This window comes from Ochotona curzoniae, unplaced genomic scaffold (genome assembly GCF_017591425.1).
Source record: "Ochotona curzoniae isolate NIBS_2020 unplaced genomic scaffold, NIBS_Ocur_1.0 contig_1, whole genome shotgun sequence".
Classification (NCBI taxonomy): Eukaryota; Metazoa; Chordata; class Mammalia; order Lagomorpha; family Ochotonidae; genus Ochotona; species Ochotona curzoniae.
Window position 1 is genome coordinate 25,410,082 of NW_024464918.1, and position 23,253 is coordinate 25,433,334.

Here is a 23,253-nt window from a genome sequence, read left to right on the forward strand (position 1 = left end):
CCTACTCAGGAGCAGGAAGCACAGCCAGGACTCACATCAGGAACAGTATAGAATGGCAGCTTTACTCGCTGTGTCACAGTGCTGGCCCTGAAATGAATATTTCTTTTTAGAAAATTTATGGTCTTTGAATTTTGCATGTTAAAATGCTTCCCTGGTTAGTTCCTTGAGAAACAGATATTAAATTATGAAGTAATAATTCTGATGGACTAGGAATGTCCCTGTTTGTTCCCTATTAGAAGACAATCATAGCAAACTTCTTGTCGTGCAGTTTGCCACCACTGCCATTCTCAGCTGCCCAACAGTTGGAACTCCACACATAATTTTGTCTGAGCGGTAGTTTCTCAAACTACTGTATTAATCAAATGTATCATTTTGTAAATTGTCAATGGAAGATCAAAGGAGTGGAGAAACTAGCATTTGTTCAGTCACTATGCTAATCTACTATTCCTATTAAGGTAATGTTGGACTATTAAAGACACCTTACAGTGGAATCCAGCATTAGACTACCCATCTATTTTATCAACAATGAAATGGTACCCTAACTCAAATTAAAGGATAATGTTTTAAAAACCCAAGCTCATGGGCGTGTATATGTAGTTTTAGTCTTTTTCCTGATTCCAGGTGAATGCTTATTGCCAGAAATACTTGGCAGAGTCACAGCGGATAAGAACAATGTAGTTGTGACCTGTGTTTTACAGTTCTCAATTTTTAGAAATACTGTGTATGCAGCGCTTTTCCCCTGTGTCAATTTTAACAATTTCAACAATAAGCTCTCTCAGATTCCAGTTATCTATATAAATGTAATTTAGTACTGCAAGTGGTGCATTTTGACACTGTTGTCCTATGCCCAAAAAATCCCAAGATTTATTTTAAGGCAACATTGCTCACTGCTTAAAGTGCGCAGCATTGAAGTCTAGATAAGTTATTCAGTGGCATATATTAAGTAATCACAAGCTTTGAGCAGTTGAGTGAATTAATTATTCAACTGAAACCTCTAGAGATGTATTTCTTGTTCCATTCAGTACAACATAATTGGCTTCACTAGCAAGTATCCCATGTTCTATGGAACGATCTTTACAGATCCTCCCAGCTTGTGGTTCTGACATGCCATGCGGAAAGAGGGTACTGTAAAACATTTAACACTATGGTTAATGTAGGTTTTTACAGCTCTGGTTTGGTGTATTGATTTGGGACATGCATCTTTTTATATTGTCAACCAAGTACAGTCCATGATTTCTGATCAGGATTCAAGTGACACACTCTTGGTTGCTTAAAGGTTTCCACACCAGTTAAGATGTGAGCTCATACTTCCCAATATGGAATGTGATATCCCAGTCCAGCTTCAAGCTAACATACATTCTGGGAAGCAGGGATGAAGACTCAGTTACATCCCCGGTTCTGTCCAGGTCCAGCCTCAGTTATGGAGGGTAGTGGAGAACGGGCCTGGCAAACGTGAGATGTAGTTGTCTTTTTGTGTGTGAAAATAACTATAGATGAGTAAGTAGAAGGATGACTTTAAAGAAATTATCTTTGCTCTACATAGAGTTGCCTCATTTGAAATTTTCATATTTAGAGTAAATTTGGGACCAAAATAATATATATTCAAATCTATAATGATTTGTTCATACTGTTTAAACAATGTTATGCAAGTTTTTCTTTTATGTTTACTGAAGAGGCTGGCTTATTTATAGGAGGAATGCTTATGGAAACAGGATTCTATGGATCCTTAACTTTCAGAAAAACTTTGTGCTCTCATGTGTCCATCATAATTGCAAAATAAAATTTTGTGCAATTGCTTCAGAAATTGAAAACACATCTTAAATAAACTATGAAGCCTTTTTTTTTAACAATTCATTTCTTTTCTTTTTTTAATGCCAACAGCAAGAAAAACAAAGAAGAAAATAAAAGGAATTCAGCAGGCCACTACTGGAGTTTCACAAGAAACTTGTGAAAATCCTTCTAACAAAACAATAGTTCCTGCCACGCTACCCCAACTCACCCCCACGCTGGTGTCTCTGCTGGAAGTCATTGAACCTGAGGTGTTATACGCAGGCTACGATAGCTCCATTCCAGATACCACTTGGAGGATCATGACCACACTCAACATGTTAGGGGGGCGGCAAGTGATAGCAGCAGTGAAATGGGCAAAGGCGATACCAGGTAAGAGGCACAGGGTGACAGAGCCACAGTGCCAACTTTGTTTCTTGAATAAAATCACAGGCTCACTGGGCACCTCATCTCAGGACCTGTGGACAAAGCAGAGGCACTTCTGTAATAGACATTCCACATTGCCCCTCACTTTTTAGTTACCCCCACAGTGCAGAATTTTCATAGAGGATGATGTTAGAAGAAAGGAAACAATATAAATTTTAAGAATTCTGTTGGTTTTGCTGCAAAACTAGAAAAGAGCAAGCTGTCTGTAAAACATGTTCTAAGGAGAGTAATTTCAACTCCGTGATTTTAAAGGTAACTAAGTAAAAGTTTTGCTATTGAACTATATGAGCATCAGCCTAACATACCTAAAAACGACTACCCTGATGTAACAAAGGGTGAAAAATGACTATCAGGGAAAATTAATTTAGACTCATTGCTTCTAGACTCTGCTTTCGGTCCTCGACTATTTGATTGTGAGGCAAGAAATGACAAGCTGGCTACTCCTAGGTCTGCATACATGGATGCTACACTTAAAGTGCTCAAGCTATGTGTCAGGTGACCCAGGAAAACCAGGCACCTTTCCTTTACCTCTTAAGCAGCCCACCCCAAATAAGGTTAATTCATAGGGTGCAACCCTTGAATTACCAAAGATAAACTATCTTCCTACTGTTTCAGGATTCAGGAACTTACACCTGGATGACCAGATGACCCTGCTGCAGTATTCGTGGATGTTCCTCATGGCGTTTGCCTTGGGCTGGAGGTCCTACAGACAATCTAGTGCAAACCTGTTATGTTTTGCTCCTGATCTGATTATTAATGAGTAAGTAGTATATGAATCATTTTTACTGTAACAGCTGACATTTTCCTGATAGGCTATTTTAAGACATTAGAATTGAATTTCACTCACTAATGTAAAAATTAGGTAAACTGGGAGCAGGGCATATGTTAATAATTCATATATGCCACTATTACTGCCCCAGAACATTTGTTTCAAATAGCTGGCATCTGTAGGCTCGGTGAAACCTGTGGCTAATATGAGGGAATCCCGTTTGTGACAGGATTCAGTCCCCAGTGGACTCGGTAGGGACCATTACCTCTGCTTGGGCTGAAGCAGGGACACAGCCAGGACTCGTCACATCCGTTGCTCACTTGGAGGACTGACGAAGCCTCCTGACGTCATCAGTCGCCGCCTCGTTCCGCGCAGGCCTCTCTGTGCAGTGTTCCCTCGATGCAGTCTCCTCCCTCCGTGCACAGATAGCTTCAGCATAAACTTGGCATGGTTTTCTCTTGTACATACTCATTGTCCCACCTTAAAACACACTCTCAGCTCATGATGTTCACCTCAATTCTATCCTCCTGGCTCTTCTCATCTTTTACCCGATAACAGACCTTTTTGTGCTAGTTGCTTAACTCCTTCCTTGAACTAGAAACCCAAAGTCCTTGCATACCTCCCCACAACTCGAGATTTGTATTCCTGTGGAGGGAGGGGGACATGGGCATTTACTTGCGATCTCTGCATGCAGCTGATAATGCTCCAGAAAACACTGTTGTCCTGAACCACCCCATATAATGGTTACATTGCTTAGTTTTTCTCTTCTCTAAAAGGTAGCACATTAACAGTACTCAGTCTGGACTGTGTCCATGGACACATTTGGAGCAAATAGGAGGCTTGAGATCTGTGAGGACAGCCCAAAGAAGTACACAGCGACGTATTATTTCCTACCTGACACATTCAATAGAGAAGAATTACAGAAGAGCAGCAATTTGTCCCAAATGTTACATGGGACAGCCTAACTTTGAGTTCCAGACTCCAAACATTGCATTTTGGTAGGGAATAAGTAACAGCATGCATGTAGGGAGCCACAGATGGTAAGGTATTTCTGTATTCAGTACTACTAGGTAATTCCAAGGCCATGGATTGGCAGGAGAAAGGAGAAAACCCACCTGATACAAGGATTTTAGGATTCCCTCCTTGCTGGCTCAAGTGTTATGCTAAACGGTTTCTATCCTGTATTAATTCATTGATATTTGAATATTCACACTGTGCCAGGTACTATTAAGGAAACTTGGAATAGTTGGCAGAGGGCTCATCTCTGCTAACATTTTAAAAAGGGAACTCAAGGGAAGAAAAAATCTCTTTCCCAGAGCTGCGATGTAACAGTGCAACTGGCCAGGACGGAGAGAAGTGTGCTACTTACATTACCTCTGCACTGAGCACTAAAGAACCAGCTGCACAAAGGGTCCAGGCGGAAGAAGGCAATTGAGAAGCACTGAAACAAGCTAGCCTGTTTGGGGAAGGGAAGGAAGTACCCTAGGGTTATGGCCTAAAACACTATCAGAGAAACAGGAAGCCAACACGATGCTCTTCACACTCACCATACGTGCCCAGTGCAAGCAAACCTCAAAAGCTTCGTGGAAAAATGTTTACACGTGGATTGCAGGGTTGTTTGGCTCCATACAGTTTTTTCATAATAGGCATTTGCCCAGACTTTTGAAAGCTCTCCACCACTTAGGACTGGAGCAGAGAGAAGGCACAGGCTCCTGACCTTTAGTTGGTGACTCAACAGTGAGGAAGACACAGACAGCTGCGCGTCAATAATACTTTCAGATTGTGATGGTTTGTGCTAGACAGTTCCGATAAGGTAGCCAGCAGCTTCTTGGAGCTATCATTTGAGCAGTGAGACCTAAGGAAGGGCCAGGCTCCACAGTGAGCAGCAACGGGGTGAGGCACGGGAAATGGAGATAATGTGATCATGGGCACTATGTGTCATTGTTCCCCAGCCTTCAGCTAGGAGGGACACTGCAGCCAGACCACACACATACTGTGCGTCTGGGTCCGAGAGGAAGTAACCTTCACTATGTTGCCAAAACCCACCTTTTATCACAATGGAACAACATTAGATTATTCCAATAAATTGAAATCAGCTGGTCAGTGTATTTAGCTTCTGTGCAAACTAAAGACATTATTTCAGCATTCAACCATGCTTTCCGCAAAATCTCATCAAAGTGTTAACAGTCGCTTTTTACAAGGGAATCTGAAAATGAAAACAAGTAGCTTTCTGTTAAATATGAACTCATTTATGGAGCTACAGTTTAGGATTTATTTAAACTGAAGCATATACATCATAGCCTGATCTCGCCATGTACGTTCCTTATGTAACTCTTAGACTGCAGAAAAAATTTTTTTCAATATATTCATACTAATTTTGTTTCTGCAGTGATTTAGACATCAGATACTTGTTATGGGGTTATTTTTACTTAGCCACTCACTTTCAGGAACAAACTGGGTTGAAGTAATTCTTGATTCCTCTCCTGTGTCCTTCAGCTGCTGTGCTTGAGCTGGGAGTCTCTCTTAAGTCCACTGTATTTCTATATTGCTCCATGCCTGTCCCAGATTCACGGTATCAGATTATATATGGGGCCGGCACTGTGACATGGCAGGTACAGCTGCTGCCACACCAGCATCCCATTGCACATCAGTTTGAGTCCTGGCTGTTCCAACTCAGCCAGTATGCCTGGGAAAGTAAGTGTTTGGACCTCTATAACTAAGAGAAACCCAGGTGAAGCTCCTGGCTTTCTTTAGCCAGGTCTAGCCTAGGCCATTCATACCTTACCGGAAGTGAACCAGCAGATGAAGATTCCTGTTTTTCAAAATAATCCTTTATAAAACTCATGGTCTGACTTGACCCTCTGTTTGTAGGGTCACAGTGTCCTGAAAACACCTGTTTTCTGGTGAAATCCAACAAGATTTTTTAAATTCTAAGTGCCATACTACATTGTAAATCTGTTGCAGTTTTAATTAAATGAGCATTTGAAGCATGTCTAGGAACTCACAGGCGTGAAGATCACTCCCAGCAAAGCTCCTGATGACCATGAGGGCCTTGGGAGGTGTCTCTGTTAAGAGAACACTTTAAATTAAAAGAGCTCTGGCAGCTCCTGCACGTACAGAATATTCATTCACATGTCACAGATGTAGCATCTGTAGTCAAGCTCCAGTGCTGGCCCTATTGCTGTCTTGAGGATAGAATATTGTAAAAAAAAAAAAAATACATAAAGTAGAATCGTGAACTGTTGTCTGGTTGATTTAAATGAGCAACTCCAAACATCACTGTGAACACTTTAAGTAGTAAAACAACACATAGTAGGCATGATATAAAAATGTTTTGCAATATAAAAATCACATTACTTGGTAGTACTGTAGACCCAGTAACTAAGTTTGGAGCAAAGCCCTCCAAAATTTTCATTTTATCAATAGATCAATAGAATTAACAATAATAGCAAGAAAACACAAGAAATGTATGTTTTGGGGAACTCCGCCTATCTCTAACTCTGACACTGATATTTGTCTTTGACAGAGAAAGAATGAGTCTACCCTTCATGTATGAACAATGTAGACATATGCTCTTTGTTTCCTCGGAGTTGAAACGGCTGCAGGTGTCTTATGAAGAGTATCTCTGTATGAAAACCTTACTGCTTCTCTCTACAGGTTGGTAGAATGATTCTAAAATCCACCCATAAATAAGGGCAAAACATAAGCAATTACTCGTCAATCCAGTAATAGTGATTCCACCCCCTCCACTGGTGTCTCCTGCTTGGGCACATGATTTCCATAAATGTAAAATTATAGGCAAGCACAACAATGCAATAAAAATAAGATATGCAAGTGTAATAAAAACAGGGGAATGGGAACTGCCCAAGATTAAAATTACTGATTAGAATTTGTGTAGACTTTTCTATTCTTTAATCTTTGAAAAAGCGTCACTACCTGAGATACAAAGAAGGCCGACTACAATGCTGTGTTTCTGTTTTGCATTGCTATTTAGCACATGGCAGTATTCATTATCTAAACACAAAGTTACCTGTTACAGCAGTAACCTTTTTTACTGTAATATAAGTTTAAAATATTATTACCTCAAAGAACAAAGATAAAATATTATATTCTTACAATTTTATCTACAAATAGCTTTTTCAACCAATAAAAGTTGTTTTTGACTTATATGATAAAGGACTACTTTCCAAAATATAGAAAGATTTCTTAAAAGTTCAGTAGGAAAATAAGATTTTAAAATACCTCAACAGAAATGTCACCAAGGAAGATACACAGTTGTTATTAGTTATGTGATGAGAGGCTCCATGGTATGTATTGTCTGCGAAAACAAAAATGTACATATACATCACCAAGTGATAAGAAGGATACGGAAAAACAGGTATCTTCATTCACTGCTAGTAGAGACAGTCACTGTAAGATAGGCTGGTGGTTTCTGCAAAGTTGAATATAGTCTCACCATATCAGCTGGCACTTACGTCCCTTGATACTAACCAAAGTAGAAGAGTTATGTCTGCACAGAACAGCCACATGTTTTTCTAAGTTTGTGGTATGTCCAGAAAGTGGAAAATTATTGAGCACTAAAATGAAATAAGTCCTCAAGCCATGAAAAGCCATGAAAGAGCCTTAAATGCCAAATGAAGCTAATCCGAAAAAGCTATATAAATGTACGTACAATTCCCATCGTGACACCTATGCACATGGCCAGACTATGTCAAAGCACAAAGGTTAGGAGTTAGTCCAGGGGTCACGGGCTGGGGGGAGGAACAGGAGGAGTGCAGTAAAAATACTCTATGCAGAAGGAATGTGAGAAATCTTCTACCCTCATTCCGTTGTTTGCTATAAACCTGACACTGCTGTAAAAACTAGTCTTCCCATCAGTTACATTACAGAAAACATTTCATTTTTGTTCTGGAGGAACAAGGTGAAGGTACTAGTGATAGCTGTTTTGTAAAAAACAAATTTTAAGAATTTATTCATTTGAAAGCCAAAATGACAGAACGATCCCCAATCCTGTAGTTCAACCCCTCAAAAAGCCACGCTAGCCAGGAGCCGGAGCCAAAGCCTGGTGTTTCAGCCAGGTCTCCCATGTGAGTGCATGTTTAATCCTTGTCACCTCCCAGAAAGCCCCTCCTCTGAATGCTACAGGTGGATAAAACCTCCGTGGGGCCAATGTCTGGGCATAGCAGGCTAAGCCTCTTCCTGCAGCACAGCATCTCACGGCACTGACTCAAGTCCCACTGCTCTACTTTTGCTGCAGCTCCCTGAGAATGGCCCAAGGTCATGTGACCCTGCACGCACACCGGAGACAGAAGTTCCAAGCTTCCAGCTTTGTACCAGCTCAGCTCTGAATTTAATTTGGGAAATTAACCAGTAAATGAAAGATCTCTTAACTGTTTTTGAATAAATAAATCTTTTTAAAAATTTTTAAGAAACAAACAAAAACAACCTCCACCATGAGTTTCATAAGGAACAAACCACAAAGAGAAACTTCAGCAATCTTAAAAATAATATGTCGCCCAGTTGACACTAAAACCCTTTAGGTCACCACAGTCCAAACTGCATATCAGGTGTTTGGTTATAACACAACTGGTGGCTATCTAACACACAAGTTTAAGCACATTTTGCAGTTTTTCCTAAAAAGCCATTTTTTACTGGTAACTATGGTTTTGTAGTTGCTGGACAACTTTAAGCTATAGATGCTGCACATTGCTGGCTTCCAAGGCATACATTAGTCTATTCTACTTTTGTTCTACAAGTTTTAATGGATCTAATGAACATTAACAGTATTTCAAAATAGCGTTTTCCAAAACCCACAAAAAAAGCAAAGATTGTTGGTACAAATTTAATCAAATGTGTAGCAGTATAGCTCTTAAAAGCTTGTTGTTAATTTGAGTAAGCAACTAAAGTCGATGTTTAAGGTGTGTATATATGTATACATACATTTCTTACACTGTGGATAACAAAAAAAAAGGAAATTGAACCACTCCAAAGAGGAGCAGCCTTCTATCTCAGTACTGGAACTAACCCCAAATGCGTAACAGCAGCCAGAGATAAACATCACGAATTGCTTCCCATGGTCATCACCAGCTCAGTTTTATACATTAGAAACCAAGTGATTTACCCAAGGCTAAATTCCTTTGGTTATAATCTATGAAAATGCTTGTCTTTTAGAATGTATTAAGGGTACATAGACAGTGTAAGTCATGCGAATACCTTACAAGAAATTTCTTCAATTGACTCCATCTTAACCTTTTAGTTCCTAAGGAAGGTTTGAAGAGCCAAGAGCTATTTGACGAAATCAGAATGACCTACATTAAAGAGCTAGGAAAAGCCATTGTCAAGAGGGAAGGAAACTCCAGTCAGAACTGGCAGCGGTTTTATCAACTAACAAAACTCTTGGACTCTATGCATGAAGTAAGTGTGAAACAAAGCCAAATGTAAGATGGATTTCCTGGGACATAAAGTAGGCTCTGATTATAGCATGTATTTATATGCCAACTGTCCCACCTCATAGATTGTGCCACCTCATAGATTGTGGTGCTGTCCCACCTCATAGATTGTGGTGCTGACCTGAGTTCAATTTAAACTTCAGTTTTTTTCTAATCTTGTAAAGTTTCAAGTTGCAGAATGTTTAAAATGGTAGATTTTTTAAAAGTAGAATTATTAATAATATATACTTTCATATATTTTGGTTCTATACTTCCCCGTGAAACAATTCATTTTCACATACAATCCAAAGGAATTTAAAAAGTCATGTGTTCCTAAGTGCTTATCAAGCTCAACTTTTTTCCACTTCACTGTATTCTAGGTGAATATTCATATAATATTTATAACAAATATTATTAAGAAGTCTTCCTGTTGATGAGTTTTGAAGCCTAGTCATCACTATGTTTTCTTTTGCAGGTGGTTGAAAATCTCCTTCACTATTGCTTCCAAACATTTTTGGATAAGACCCTGAGTATCGAATTCCCAGAGATGTTAGCTGAAATCATAACCAATCAAATACCAAAATATTCAAATGGAAATATCAAGAAACTTCTGTTTCATCAAAAGTGACTGCCTTAACAAGAAAGGTTGCCTTAAAGAAAGTTGAATATAGCTTTTATTGTACAAACTACCAATTCGTCCTGTAGAGGTTTTATTGTTTTATTTTCTTCCCTCTTTAGTTGTGTCCATTTCTGTTTTGCTTTCAGTACGCACTACACGAGGTATACAGAGGGCCAACACTTGGGGACAGAAGCAGGTGCCATCACTCTTTTGGTGATGGCAAAGTAGACAGTGAAACGCATGTTGGTGTGTCCCAGAAAGTAGGAACAGTGATATGGGGTGAGCTCCGTGGTCAGCGATGGCACCCCAACCACCAGAGTCCAAGTATGTGTGCTGAACTCGGCTCCTGCTTCTCACAGCTGGCTGCATAAAACCTCCTCGACCTTCTGCTGGTGTATTCCCCCTGTATAGTTAGGATAGCATTTGATTTATGCATGGAAACCTGAAAAAAGTTTACAAGTGTATATCAGAAAAGGGAAGTCGTGCCTTTTATAGCTTTTACTGTCTGGTTTTAACACTTTACTTTATATTCAGTGAACTACGCTTGCTCATTTTTTTCTTACATAGGTTTTGTATCCAAGTTATTGTACAGCTGTTTAAGATGGGCAGCTAGTTCACAGCTTTCCTAAATAAACTAAACATTAATCTTCTGTGTGAAAATGGGTTGGTGCTTCTAACCTGATGGCACTGAGCTATCAGAAGACCACAAAAATTGACTCAGATCTCCAGTATTCTTGTCGAAAAAGCTCGTATTTGTATATATCTGCTTCAGTGGAGAATTCTAGATTGTGCAGATTAACCGTCTTGATACAGAGCACCTAGCCCAGTGACCTGCTGGGTAAACTGTGGATGATGGCTCCAAAAATAAACAAAAAAACCCTATTTTTAAAACCATAACCACCAAGAGGCTCTGTCTGCACCTGATGCCCTATCTGCAAGTGGCTAGCTGGTGACAAAGTTGGCAAACTAACAGTCTGTCAGACCTTGTAGTAAGCTAATGTAACTTTTTTTAAAAGTTGTAATTCCAGAAAACAAGCTGTAACATGGCTGAGAGGGTTTCAATCAGACCAAGTAATTACTCTCACTAAACTCTACCCCAAAACAAATCTCTCAGATGGCAAAAGTGGCTAGACACCCATTTTCACATTCCCATCTTTCATCATTTGGTTTCTCTTTCCTAGCGGTGCGGGAAAGCTCAGCTACTGCTAGCTGTCATTTCGAACCGCCTGCCAGACATCCACGCTCATCACAGCAGTCATCCCTACACGTGCCATAGCGTCTAACACGAGCCTTGCGGGTTTCTTCATTCTTCACTGTCGAGACTTATGATTTAAACAGAATAGAAGCTGTAGTAGCCCTTTCTGTGTGCACCTTACCAACTTTCTGTAAACTCAAAACTTCACATATTTACTAAGCCACAAGAAATCTGATTTCTATTCATGGTGGCCAAACTGTGTAATAGGAAACTGAAAAGCTAATATTAAAAATATGAAACTTCTAATATATTTTTATATTTAGTTATAGTTTGATATATATCATATTGGTATTCAACTAATCTGGGAAGGGAAGGGCTACTGCAGCTTTACATGCAATTTATTAAAATGATTGTAAAATAGCTTGTATAGTGTAAAATAAGACTGATTTTTAGATGAGATTGTTTTATCATGACATGTTATATATTTTCGTAGGCGTCAAGGAAATGTTGACGGATACCCTATACAATTTGTGGTGTGTGCAAGCATTCATGCAGGCAGCAGTGCTCAGAACACCCACAGGCTTGCTCTGGGGGAGGGGGGATGCAGAGTACCCTGTGTGTAGTGAAGGCTGCTGAGGCTCTGACCCAGTCAACTCCCAGGAAGGAATCCTCTACTCCCATTCTCACCATCCTTTGCATCCCAGGAGGGGAGCCGAGTGTGCTCAGGTGTCACTGGACAGTCAGGGGGTGTGTGCGAAGAGCCACCGTCAGGAACAGGGCTCCTTTCATACGCCAACTCCAACAGGCTCATGCAGTTTGGCAATAAGACACAGAGGAACCAGCAATATGTAAATAGTGCAGCATTTCATAGCTTGCCAGTAATACACTAATTCCTACAGAGCTTATTTCCAAATAAAATGAAGACATGTTTAAGATTTTTTTGAATGTCACTTCTTGAATGTCATTTTCAGTATTAGAGAAATTATTTAATAACATAATCATCTGCTTTTTAAATGCTCTGTAAAAGGGAGTTCCTTTTATAATGATTTAAATTGATTCCTAAGAACCTTAAAATGGATTATAAGCCAAATGGATATAAAATGTACAGTGCCTAACAAATACCGCTTGAATATGATCAATGACAGAGTTGAAATTCAAAGAACATCTAGAAGGTAGATTACTGTTCATTCATGAAATTATGTATGGTTAAAACCAGAAAGCACATCAGGCCTTAGTCTCGCTTTAGACCCAACAACCTTGGCTCAAAAAACAGAAAGTACTGTGGTGTCACAGCAAGTCAGCTGATATTAACACAGCAGCGGCAGAAAGCTTCTTATTTAGTGGGAAAGCAGCAGCTATATGTGGGCAAAACAGAAATTGACTAAACTGTACTTTGTGTAGTTAGGGATTCAAGTGAAAAAGATAAGGTACTGCTTCAAACCAGCTTCTTTCTATGCATGCAGTATCCTGTCACCCAAAACGATTCAAATTTGCAAGCAACATTAGTAAGAGTTGTTAATAAGCCTAGTGATTCACGACAAATCCTGACAAGTTCTTTTAATTACTGGTGAGGAAATGTGACTCTTCTGGTGTTTGTTGCAGTGCACTACTTTACAGTCAGCCTGAGTAAATAAGAATATAGTCTTTGGGATATATATATATAATATATATGCCCCCCCAGAATTACAGGAAGGGAACTAAAGAGCACTTTGCTTCTCTTGAAGAAAAAACTCGAACACTTGGAAGGAGAACTTGATCGGGTCAGGGTCTCCTAAGAGCTTGGCAGCAAGCAAAGGATGCAGCCTGCAGGTAACAGGCCGACTCCTGTCAGGATGGAGGGGAAGGGCGATTCCACTTCTGCTGAAGTCTTAGCATGTTAGTTCCCTCTAACACCCCAAGGCTACATCACCATCGAGTAAACATTAGTACACTTAGATTTGTCAAAGTCCAAGAACTGTAGCAGCCTCCAGTGGGATTTCAGCCTTGGTTCGTTAGCGCAGTGACTAGCTGTCCATGAATGTGTTTTTATGTGCCTGAAAAGCAAGTGTAAGGACACTTTAAATCACTTTGTATGAAAGTTGCATCATTTTCTAGACTATTTTCAGTCAACCTGGCCCACCCAGGATAGTGACCTGGTTTTCAGGAAGGGATTAGCTTCTCTAGAAATATATGAAAGATTTTATTTTCTGATGTAAGGCTGTCAAAACACCCTCCACTAACTCACTTACTACACAGAGATTCGAGTGTGTCAATATTCTATTTTGTATATTAAACAAATGCTATATAATGGGGACAAATCTATATTATACTGTGTATGGCATTATGAAGAAGCTTTTTCATTATTTTTTATCACAGTAATTTTAAAATGTGTAAAAATTAAAACCAGTGACTCCTGTTCAAAAATAAAAGTTGTAGTTTTTTATTCATGCTGAATAATCTGTAGTAAAAAAAAAAATGTCTTTACCTACACAGTGAAATGTCAGACTGTAAAATTTTGTGTGAAAATGTTTAACTCTTATTTTTCATTTAAATTTGCTGTTCTGGTATTATCAAACCACACATTTGTACTGAATTGGCAGTAAATAAATGTTAGTTAGCCATTTACAGCAATGCCAAATATGAAGAAACATAATAAAAAAATCTGCTTTTTTTCATCACATGGCTCCAATATACTTCTGTAAAAGTTGTAGAGTTTGTTTTTTTGTATTGTTTTCACCGACAGTCAAGTTAATATAGACATTTAAATGTGAACGGGCTAATGTTGCATAAGTGGAAAAAGCTCAGCCTTGGTGCCAGGGGTCCAGATTCCCATCCACACTTTGGATGACTGTGTCCCAGCTATGGCTAAGGGTCGTTTGACAGTCTTGCCCATGAAAGATGACATCTTATGCAGACATGTTACCTTGAGATGACAGAATGAACATTTAATAAAGTGGTAGCAGTGGTGACTATAGAAGATACAGAAGAGGAGAGAAGTGGTTAGTTGCTGTTCTGCTGTGGTACTTTCCAAAACAGGTGTTGTCCTCTTATCCGTGGAATGGATGACCTAGCAAATGTCCTTGTAAATACTCTCCCACAAGAGACTGCATCATTAAAGGGAAACAGCATACAATTTAAAATATGCAAATTTGCCTTATCCATCCTATGTGTACCAGGTACTATGGTAAAGAAACAACATTAGTAAAAGTACTGCTGTCTTCAGGCAGATCACAGAATTGGCAAGGTAGGCACCAAACCTTTGTGTCTGGTACAGTGCACAGTTAGGGTGCCAGGGTACATACATAATTCCACCATTATCTTCGAAGTGTTAACCTTGTAGTTTTAGTACAACTGCTTCATATATACAGTATGGTTATCCTCACCCAATGAATAAATACTGTCAGAACAGATGAAGAGGATGATATTAACTCTGTTTACAACACTGGACACAGGATTTACTACCGAGCTACCAAGCTTGGACAAAGCAGCTCTGGAGAGGCCATGTATCTGTCAGGTCTAAGAGCTTATTAGGGAAGTGGAGAGCTTTTCCTGTTTTTAAATTAATGCATAATCAAGCAACTAAAATTTCAATTTACTCGGATTTATTCTTAGCACAACACACAGTGTCACTATGAAGTAGTATTATTACCGCTTGACATGTCTGTGATGAAACCACAGTTTAATGACACAATTAACTCCCTAGGGTCACAAGGTGGTTAAGTGCAGGACTCTACAAACCCCAGCACCAAGGCACAGTGAGCATCAGACCCCAGAGTCTGCTCCTAGCCACTACTGAGCGCTTATGGGGCTCCTAGCTCCAGAGTCACGAGCCCATACTGAGCACAGAGTGCCGAGTCTGGTAACAGGGCATCATTTAATCCCCTTTGCTACCATATCAGTTCAGACTCAAAGACAGTAACTCCTTGTCTTACAAACATGTGGCTTGTAACCTACACAGGTTAATAATGAAATACAGTAGTTGCTCAGAGATTACAGCATAGTTCCTGCAGGACACAGCAAAGAGCCAGCACCAACTGAAACAGAAAACTTACTACATGAAAACTCGCAGAAGTCAAAAATTGTTCTTAGCTCAGCACATACAGTAAGAGCTCAACTTTGAAGAGAAACACAGAGACATCTACATTAGGTCAGTATCATTCTACCTTCCATGACTCTTTTGAACATATTAGCAATTGTAGCATTTTCCTTAGGGAAGGAATGCTGCCTCTCTTTATCAGACTGCTGTTTCTAGCTAAACGGAAGCAATGCACTTTGCTTGTTTACATACATCAATCTCCAAACCACAGGGTTCTCTCTCCACATTCTAACTGGTCCTCGTCAGTCAGAGGCATCTTCTGTAACTTTACAAGAGAACAGCCAATGGGTACTGCAGTGTGCACAGTATCAAATAAGTATCAGCTTGCTACCACTGCTATCAGGCACTCAATGAGAATATATGTGGAGTCCTGCTGGAAATGTGTGCCACACAAAGCCACTAGTTATGTACTAGGATTGCAAGCAATGAAGATTTAAGACACTAAAATGGAAGGGCAAGGCAGAGTGCATAAAATCCAAGCAAAGGCTCCTAAAATGTCGCCAATACCTCCTGATCAGTTTCACTTCCCACTACATCACAAAGCTGACAGACTAGCCAAGTGAAAGACCATAAAACACTAAAGGAAAGAGTTACCTGCAAGGAATTAAAAATGAAACTGAATTAGCAATACAAAAGAAATTATGCACACATGACTTAGGTGCAAATGTTCACAGCATTATTATTCACTGCAATCCACAAATGAGAAGACCGCTCAAATGTCCATAACTGATGAACAAGTCAGGCAGTGCAACTCCACGTGGACCTGGAAATAGTGATGCATACTACAACACGAACAAAGCTCAGAACCACTAAGTCAAATCAAACAGGTGGGCGTTCTAACAGAGGGGTTCAAGCTGCTGCTTGCAGGCCTGTTTCCCACATCACAGTGCCATTTAACTCCCACCTACTCCACTTCCAATTCAGTTCTCTGCTCGTAGCCCTTGGGAGATGATTGCTCGACTGCTCGACGTCTTAGGTTCCTGCAGCCCATGCAGGAGACAGATGGAGTTCCGGGCTCCCGGCTTTGGTATGGCCCAACCCTGAGTGTCAGCCATCTGGGGAGTGCATTACAGGACTAAAGAAGTATTCATCTATGTATCTCTCCCCCCTCCATTTTTTGTTCTCTACTCTCCCCTCCCTTCCCCAACCCCCATCTTTAAAGATCTATTTACTGTTATGTGAAAGGCAGATTTTAAGCTCAGAGGATATAGAGGTCTTTCATCTATTGGATCATTCCTCAAATGGCCCCAGTGGCCAGAGCTGAGCTGAACAAAACCAGCAGCCAGGTGCTTCTTCCTGGTCCACCACATGGGTGCAGGAATCTAAGATTTTGAGCCATCCTCTGCCTTGAATTCCCAGGCCATGAGCGGAGAACTGGATCAGAAACAATGGCCAGAACATGAACCAGTGCCCATATGGAATGCTAGCGCTACAGCAAAAAGAATAAACTTGCTGAGTCACTGTGCCAGAACCCCATTCTAGTGCCTTTCAAATCTTACTTGTTTTAGGTTTTTTTTTACAAGATGTGTTAACTCAAATTATCCCTATTCACAAATGACATGATTCTATACATTAGAGAACCAAAAGACTCAACAAAGAGTCTACTGGAACTCTTAACAGTTTGGTAAAGTAGCAGGGTACAAAATGAATGAATACAAATAGATGATTGCATATACACAAAGAACTCTATGGTTGAGAAAGAACTTGTAAGAACCCCAACTCAAAATAGAGGAAAAGAACCTTAAGCACTTTGGAATAAACCTAACCAAAGACGTAAGAGACTTCAATGATGAAAGCACAAAACATTAAAGATAGAAATAAAATATCAAAATATGGGGAAAATTATTACGCTTGTGGATCAGCAAATCAACATAATTACTGAAAATAATCTGCAGATTCAATGTGATCTCCATCAAAATCCAAACAACATTCTTAGAGCAAGAAAAGATGCAAAAAGTTACCAGGCCACGAATAGCTAAGCTATGTTAAAACAAAGCTGGAGGGGGCCCAGCGCGGTGGCGCAAGTGGTTAAAGGTCCTCACCTTGCACGCCCGGGATCCCATATGGGCGCCAGTTCTAATCCCGGCAGCCCCACTTCCCTTCCAGCTCCCTGCCTGTGGCCCAGGAAAGCAGTCCAAAGCCCAAAGCTTTGGGACCCTGCACCCGCATGGGAGACCCGGAAGAGCCTCCTGGCTTCGGATCGGCATAGTATCGGCCCGTTGCGCTCACTTGGGGAGTGAATCATCGGATGGAAGATCTTCCTCTCTGTCTCTCCTCTCTGTATATCCGCCTTTCCAATGAAAAAATAATAATAAATCAATCTTAAAAAAAAAAAAAACAAAGCTGGAGGAATCACATTACCAGATCAAGACACACTGTCGTCAATAGTAACAACCTAAGCAGTCTGCTTCTGGTACAAAACCAGCAAAGAGCAACGGAACAAACTAGAAACAAACAGCCACCTAATCTTCAGTGAGGCTGGCACTGACAGCCACGGGGAGGCTACGGGAGGAGCGTGCCCTCCTCCACAGCTGCTGCGAGTGCAGGTTGGTGCAGCCACTAGGGAAGTCGGCATGGAGAGTGCTCTGACGACTAAGCTTGATCTACCATACAACACTACCCCACACCTGGAAATGTATCCAAACAAAATTAAATCTGTAGACGAGAAAGCAACCTGCAACCCTATATTTGTTACAGCACAATGCACATAGTGATGACATGGAAGCAACCTAGGTGTCTGGCAACAGGTGATCAGATAAAGAAGCGGTGGGGTGTCCACTCTATGGAGTACTGCAAAGTCATTAAAAAGAAAAATCTGACAAAATGGTCCCAATTGGAGAGCATTATGCTCAGTGAAATAAGCCGTTCCCACAGGACAAATATCTTATATTCTCTGATAAGACAGCCTTCACACAAAGTATAAAACTGATATATAGATGAAGAAGTGTACGCATATATTCTCATATATAAGCTATATCCTGGGATACTGTGGGAGGGAATGGCAGGAGGGGAAAAAAGGGTGGAGAAGAGAAAAACCTGTACCTACTGAACTTCTATGAAAAATTTAAGAAGGATGCAAACAAAAGAGTACATATGTCGGGGCCTGGCGCAGTAGCCTAGCGGCTCTAGTCCTTGCTCTGCACACGCCTGGATCCCATATGGGCGCAAATTCTAATCCTAGCAGCCCCACTTCCCATCCAGCTCCGTGCTTGTGGCCTGGGAAAGCAGTTGAGGATGGCCCAAAGCCTTGGGACCCTGCACCCGTGTGGGAGACCTGGAGGAGGTTCCCAGCTTCAGATTGGCACAGCACCAGCCATTGTGGTCACTTGCGGAGTGAACCATTGAACGGAAGATCTTCCTCTCTGTATATGTGACTTTGCAATAAAAATAAGTAAATCTTTAAAACAAAAAGAGTACATATGTTCGCACCTCTAAATGGGATCTAGAAAAGGCCAGTCCCCGTTGTACCAGGGCTTACCTGCACCTGGGGAGGGAGGGAAACTGGGTGGTGCTGTACATGTTCTGAAATTGGACAGCAGTGATGGCTGCAGAAGCTGGTAAATTTCATCAAAATGTATGAACTCAACATTAATGAATGAATTTAAATAAATGGATATCTAATTTTTTTCTCAATAAATATACAGATAGCAAAATACACAAAGAAATAACAAAAAAAGATGGCTATCCCTAATGGACATAATATGGAAAAATTCTATGAAAAACTTACAAAATCAGTCTAACACTTTACTGAAGACAGAGCTACCATGACCAAGGAGTGTTCCAGGAACACGTGGTTGGACTAAAGTTTTAAACCAATCTGGTTAACAGTACAAAACTGAAAAAGAACAGCTGCTGTGCACAAAAAATGACAAACCCACATCTACTACTGCCTTAAACAAACGCAGTAAACAAGGACCAAAAAGCATGTCCTTAACCAGGAAAAAACCATCTTTGATCAGCATGGTTAATGTGACAAGACTGAATATTTTCTAACACCAATTTTAAAAAACACACATGCAAGTTCTGCTTGCGGCGCTCATGATGAAGTCAGGCGAGGCTCCAGCAGACATTCTGGTCACACGCTGTCCGCCTCCGAGCCACTGCCTGCTGCTGCGCCCCTCGGAGCTGCAGAAAGCGCACGCCCCCTCACACGCCTCACAGCGCGGCCCAGCCCAAGCTGGATGTAAGGAGGAAAGCAGTGAATGAAAGCTTTCTGTGGATCTCTTTTTGTCTTTCAGATAAAACAAAAAATTGTGAGTTTTTATTTTTGCAAAACTTGATTCACAGATGACATGGTCATCTATGTTAAAAAAAAAAAAACCTTATACAGTCTTAGAAAAACCCTAACTTCAAAAAATTGGAATTCTCATAAGTCTATAATTCTACACATAACTGAAAACAGATACTCAAGAAAAACACATGTCCAGAGCAGCACTACTCCATCAGGGAGGAACAATGCAATGGCCACTGAGCGATGCGCGGATACGCTAAGAACACCACACATAAAGAAGGTTTGATCTGGATCAGGCTGAACCAGTCGGGCCAGGTTTGGTCACAACACAAACCAGTGCACATTACAGAATGCCAAGGTGGGGTGAGCCGTACCAGATGTGGTCCTAGTGCCCAAACAGCACACGTGAGAACCAGGGAGGGAGGAGGCAAAGCCGGCAGGGGGATGTGGGCTCCCCTGCTGGACAGCCACTCCTACTGGAGAGTGTGAGCTGGGATGAGGGCAGACCAGACCAGGCAGGGCTACCGCACCTGTGGGCCTCACGTGAGCTAGATCAGGGAAGGGCCAGGTTGGGCTGACTGTTCCAACTGGTGTAAGCAAAAATTATTGTGGGTGAGGGTTGGTTGGGCATTGCCTCAGCATCAGCTGGCAGAGGCTGGCACTGGAGGCTAAATCTGTCAAGTTAAACCTCAGAACCACCTGTGGAGTGCATAATCCAGGAGTGGGAGTGGCCTAGTAGGGAGCCAGTAGGCACCTCCCTCTTGGGTTGCTGCTCCCACTGGAGAGCACGAAAAACAGGACAGGGGCAGGGGTGGCTAGACAGAAAGGCACCTGCCAGTATGTGTGTGGGCTGGATAGTAGGGTTGGTTGGGTTGAACTAGGCTTCAATGCCCACTGACATGTACGATAGCTAAATGGGATGTGGGACAGACTGAACAAGTCTGAGGTACATACTGGCGTGCATGGGAACCAGGGTAGGGGGCAGGCCTGGTGGAAGTAATGGGAGTAACCCCAACTAGGCTGCAGCTCCCACCGGTCTGCGTGAGGGCCGAGTATGAAGTGGGCAGGATCGGGCTGGACTGCAACACCATCAGTTCGCGTGGAAGACAGGGCTGGAAACAGAACTGACCTGGCAACTGCAACAACCAGCATATGCATAAGCTGACTGGGGTGACGGACGGTGCCGGACCCTGTACTGGCAAGCACACACAGGAATCAGGTGTGGGATCACCTCAGACAAAGTTTCTTTGGAGATCTCTCCAACTGAACTGCTGATCTCAGATCCCCAACCATGAAAAGACTGTCAGCCAGTGGATTCTGAATAGATTTCATTGTGCTTGAAACAGCGAGATTGGCAGCAATTCAGAACTGTTGAACTATCAAAACTGCTTGAGCAGGACCCTCAGAGTGTGCCTCACATTGGGGACCTGGGATGAGTGCGAGGCTGGCGCCCATATGGGATCCTGGCTTGTGCAAGATAAGGACTTTAACCACTAGGCTACTGCAGCGGACTCCCTCCCCCACTCATTCCTAAGTAGTCACTTTAAAATTATTTACAATTTTAAAATATTGACAATGGCTTCAAAAATATGAAAGCAAATCTGAAAACAAACATGACAAATCTGAAAACAAAACTGAAAACAAGTATGGGGGAAAATGCAAAAAAAACCATCCATACTGGAAAGTACAAAATATTGCTGTGGAAAGTGAAAGCAGACTGAAGTGTACAGAAAGACAAATCTTGCTCAAAGACAGTACTGTTGATTCTCAAATACATACACGGATGCAATGTAATCACACAAAAAATGCCAATATATTTTCGTAAAAATCAATATCTTACTCTCAAACTCACATGGAAACAAAAAGAACCTGGAGCAGGGAAAACATCCCTGAGATACAAAGAGCTGACGTCACGTGACCCTCAACTGTACCAAGCGACAGCACCCACAGCAGAACGGCGCTAGTGGACACACAGAAAACAAGGTGTCATCTTTTTGAGAAGACAGAAGCAGGAGGGGCACTTTCTAACTCACTACTCCTTTTCCCACGTCGTAGTGAAATTCCTAGCTAATGGAGTAAAAACAGGGAAACAGGAAGAATGTCTGACCGGGAAGGAAGACACGGAACTGCCCACAGACAGCATGTCTCTGCAGGAGACTTAAAAATTGCCCCACCACCTCCACAAAAAAAAATCTCTTCTGCAACTAGTAAGCAAGTTTAACAAGGCTGCTCAATACCTAAGAGTATATAAAGAATCATTTAGATTTTTAAAGAGAAACCAGATTTTATGCATTCCATAATCATTTTGCTATATATCAACAATGAATAAATGAAATTCCAGATTAAAATCGCACTACTATGTATATTAGCACCCTCATAAAATGAGATCATCAAGTGTAAGTCTAACAAAATACAGATAATATCTATGAAGTGAAACATAAAACTGTGATGAAATCCACGAAGGGAACACGGAGGCATAAAAGGCATAAAGTCGTGGCCGCGGACAGGGAGACTCAACACCAGGGCTTCCCTCTCCCAACTGATGAATGGAGTCAATGTAACTACAAAGCTGATAAATTCTCTCCAAAGTCAGAATGGAAAGGCAAAGGACTGGTGCTGTGTAAGAGCACAGGGGAAGAACCAGGGGCCGGACCCTGCCTGGCTCCAGCCTTCTCAAGGGCCACAGTCATGGGCGGGGGGGGGGGGGGGGCGCAGGCAGAACGGACCAGAAATCAGACAGAGCCCAGAACATGGCAGCTGACCCGGCAGAAGGAGCATAATATGGTGAAAAATTTCCAACAACTGGAAGTAACAAGTATTCATCTGAAGCTAATCTTACCCTCAGCAAAGATAAACTCAATACTTGGCACAGACACAAATTAAAACTGCACAACTCTAAAATTCCTAGCCATCACAAGCAGCAATTCGCTATGATGCCACACCAAAGGCACAGTCCATGAAAAACACTTAATAAGCTAGAATTCATAAAAATTGTAAATTTCTGTTCTGCAAGATGCATTATAAAGGAGTGTTAAACAAAACACAGAAAACTCATAAAACTCAACAAGAAAACAACCTGATTTTAAAATAGGTGAAAAGCCTCAATAGCAGCATCACCAAAAAACTCTCCACAGACTGTATCATCAAGAAAATGGAAACAATAACGGGACACTACTACACATGTTGGAATGGCCCAAGCCCAGGATACTGATAACAATGTGAAAAAAGGGCACGGTGCAGTAGCCTAGTGGCTTAAGTTCTTGCCTTGAATGCACTGGGATCCCATATAGGCACTGGTTCAAGTCCTGGGTGCTCTATTTCTCTTCCAGCTCCCTTGTGGCCTGAGAAGACAGTGGAAAATGGCCTAAATCCTTGGGACCCTGCACCTGTGTGGGTCGAGACTCAGAAGAAGCTCCTCGATCCTGGATTTGTATCGGCTCAACTCCAGCTATTGCGGCCACTTGGGGAGTGAACCAGTGGATGCAAGATCTTTGTCTCTCCTCCTTTGTGTTAACTTTTCCAATAAAAATAATAAATCTTAAAAAAAAAAGAATGCGGAAAAAACTTCATTTCTGGTAGAGATGCAAATGAGATAACCATTTTGAAAGAATGTTTCTTAGGGTTTCTTGTTGTGCCCCTAGAATTTATTGCAAGGAGTTAGAAACTTACTCCCACAAGGACACTTTAACAGCTTATTCATAATCACAACTTAAAAGAAATGC

General features: G+C 41.3%; 1 protein-coding gene across 10 annotated transcripts in view; it reads left to right on the forward strand.

The window, feature by feature from the left end:
* NR3C1 (nuclear receptor subfamily 3 group C member 1) overlaps positions 1-13,879 on the forward strand; it is an 87,998-nt gene extending 74,119 nt beyond the window's left edge. For 8 of the 10 annotated variants that reach the window (XM_041000093.1, XM_040999981.1, XM_040999907.1 and 5 more), the window contains exons 5-9: positions 1,882-2,160; positions 2,830-2,974; positions 6,510-6,640; positions 9,240-9,397; positions 9,887-13,879. In XM_041000093.1, the coding sequence (XP_040856027.1) occupies positions 1,882-2,160; positions 2,830-2,974; positions 6,510-6,640; positions 9,240-9,397; positions 9,887-10,039 (866 nt within the window). In that variant the 3' untranslated portion in view covers positions 10,040-13,879. Of the gene's footprint in view, positions 1-1,881; positions 2,161-2,829; positions 2,975-6,509; positions 6,649-9,239; positions 9,501-9,539; positions 9,777-9,886 lie in introns of those variants that run through there. The other 2 variants (XR_005885907.1, XM_041000337.1) reach the window with 2 other exon arrangements.
* The last annotated feature ends 9,374 nt before the right edge of the window (positions 13,880-23,253 follow it).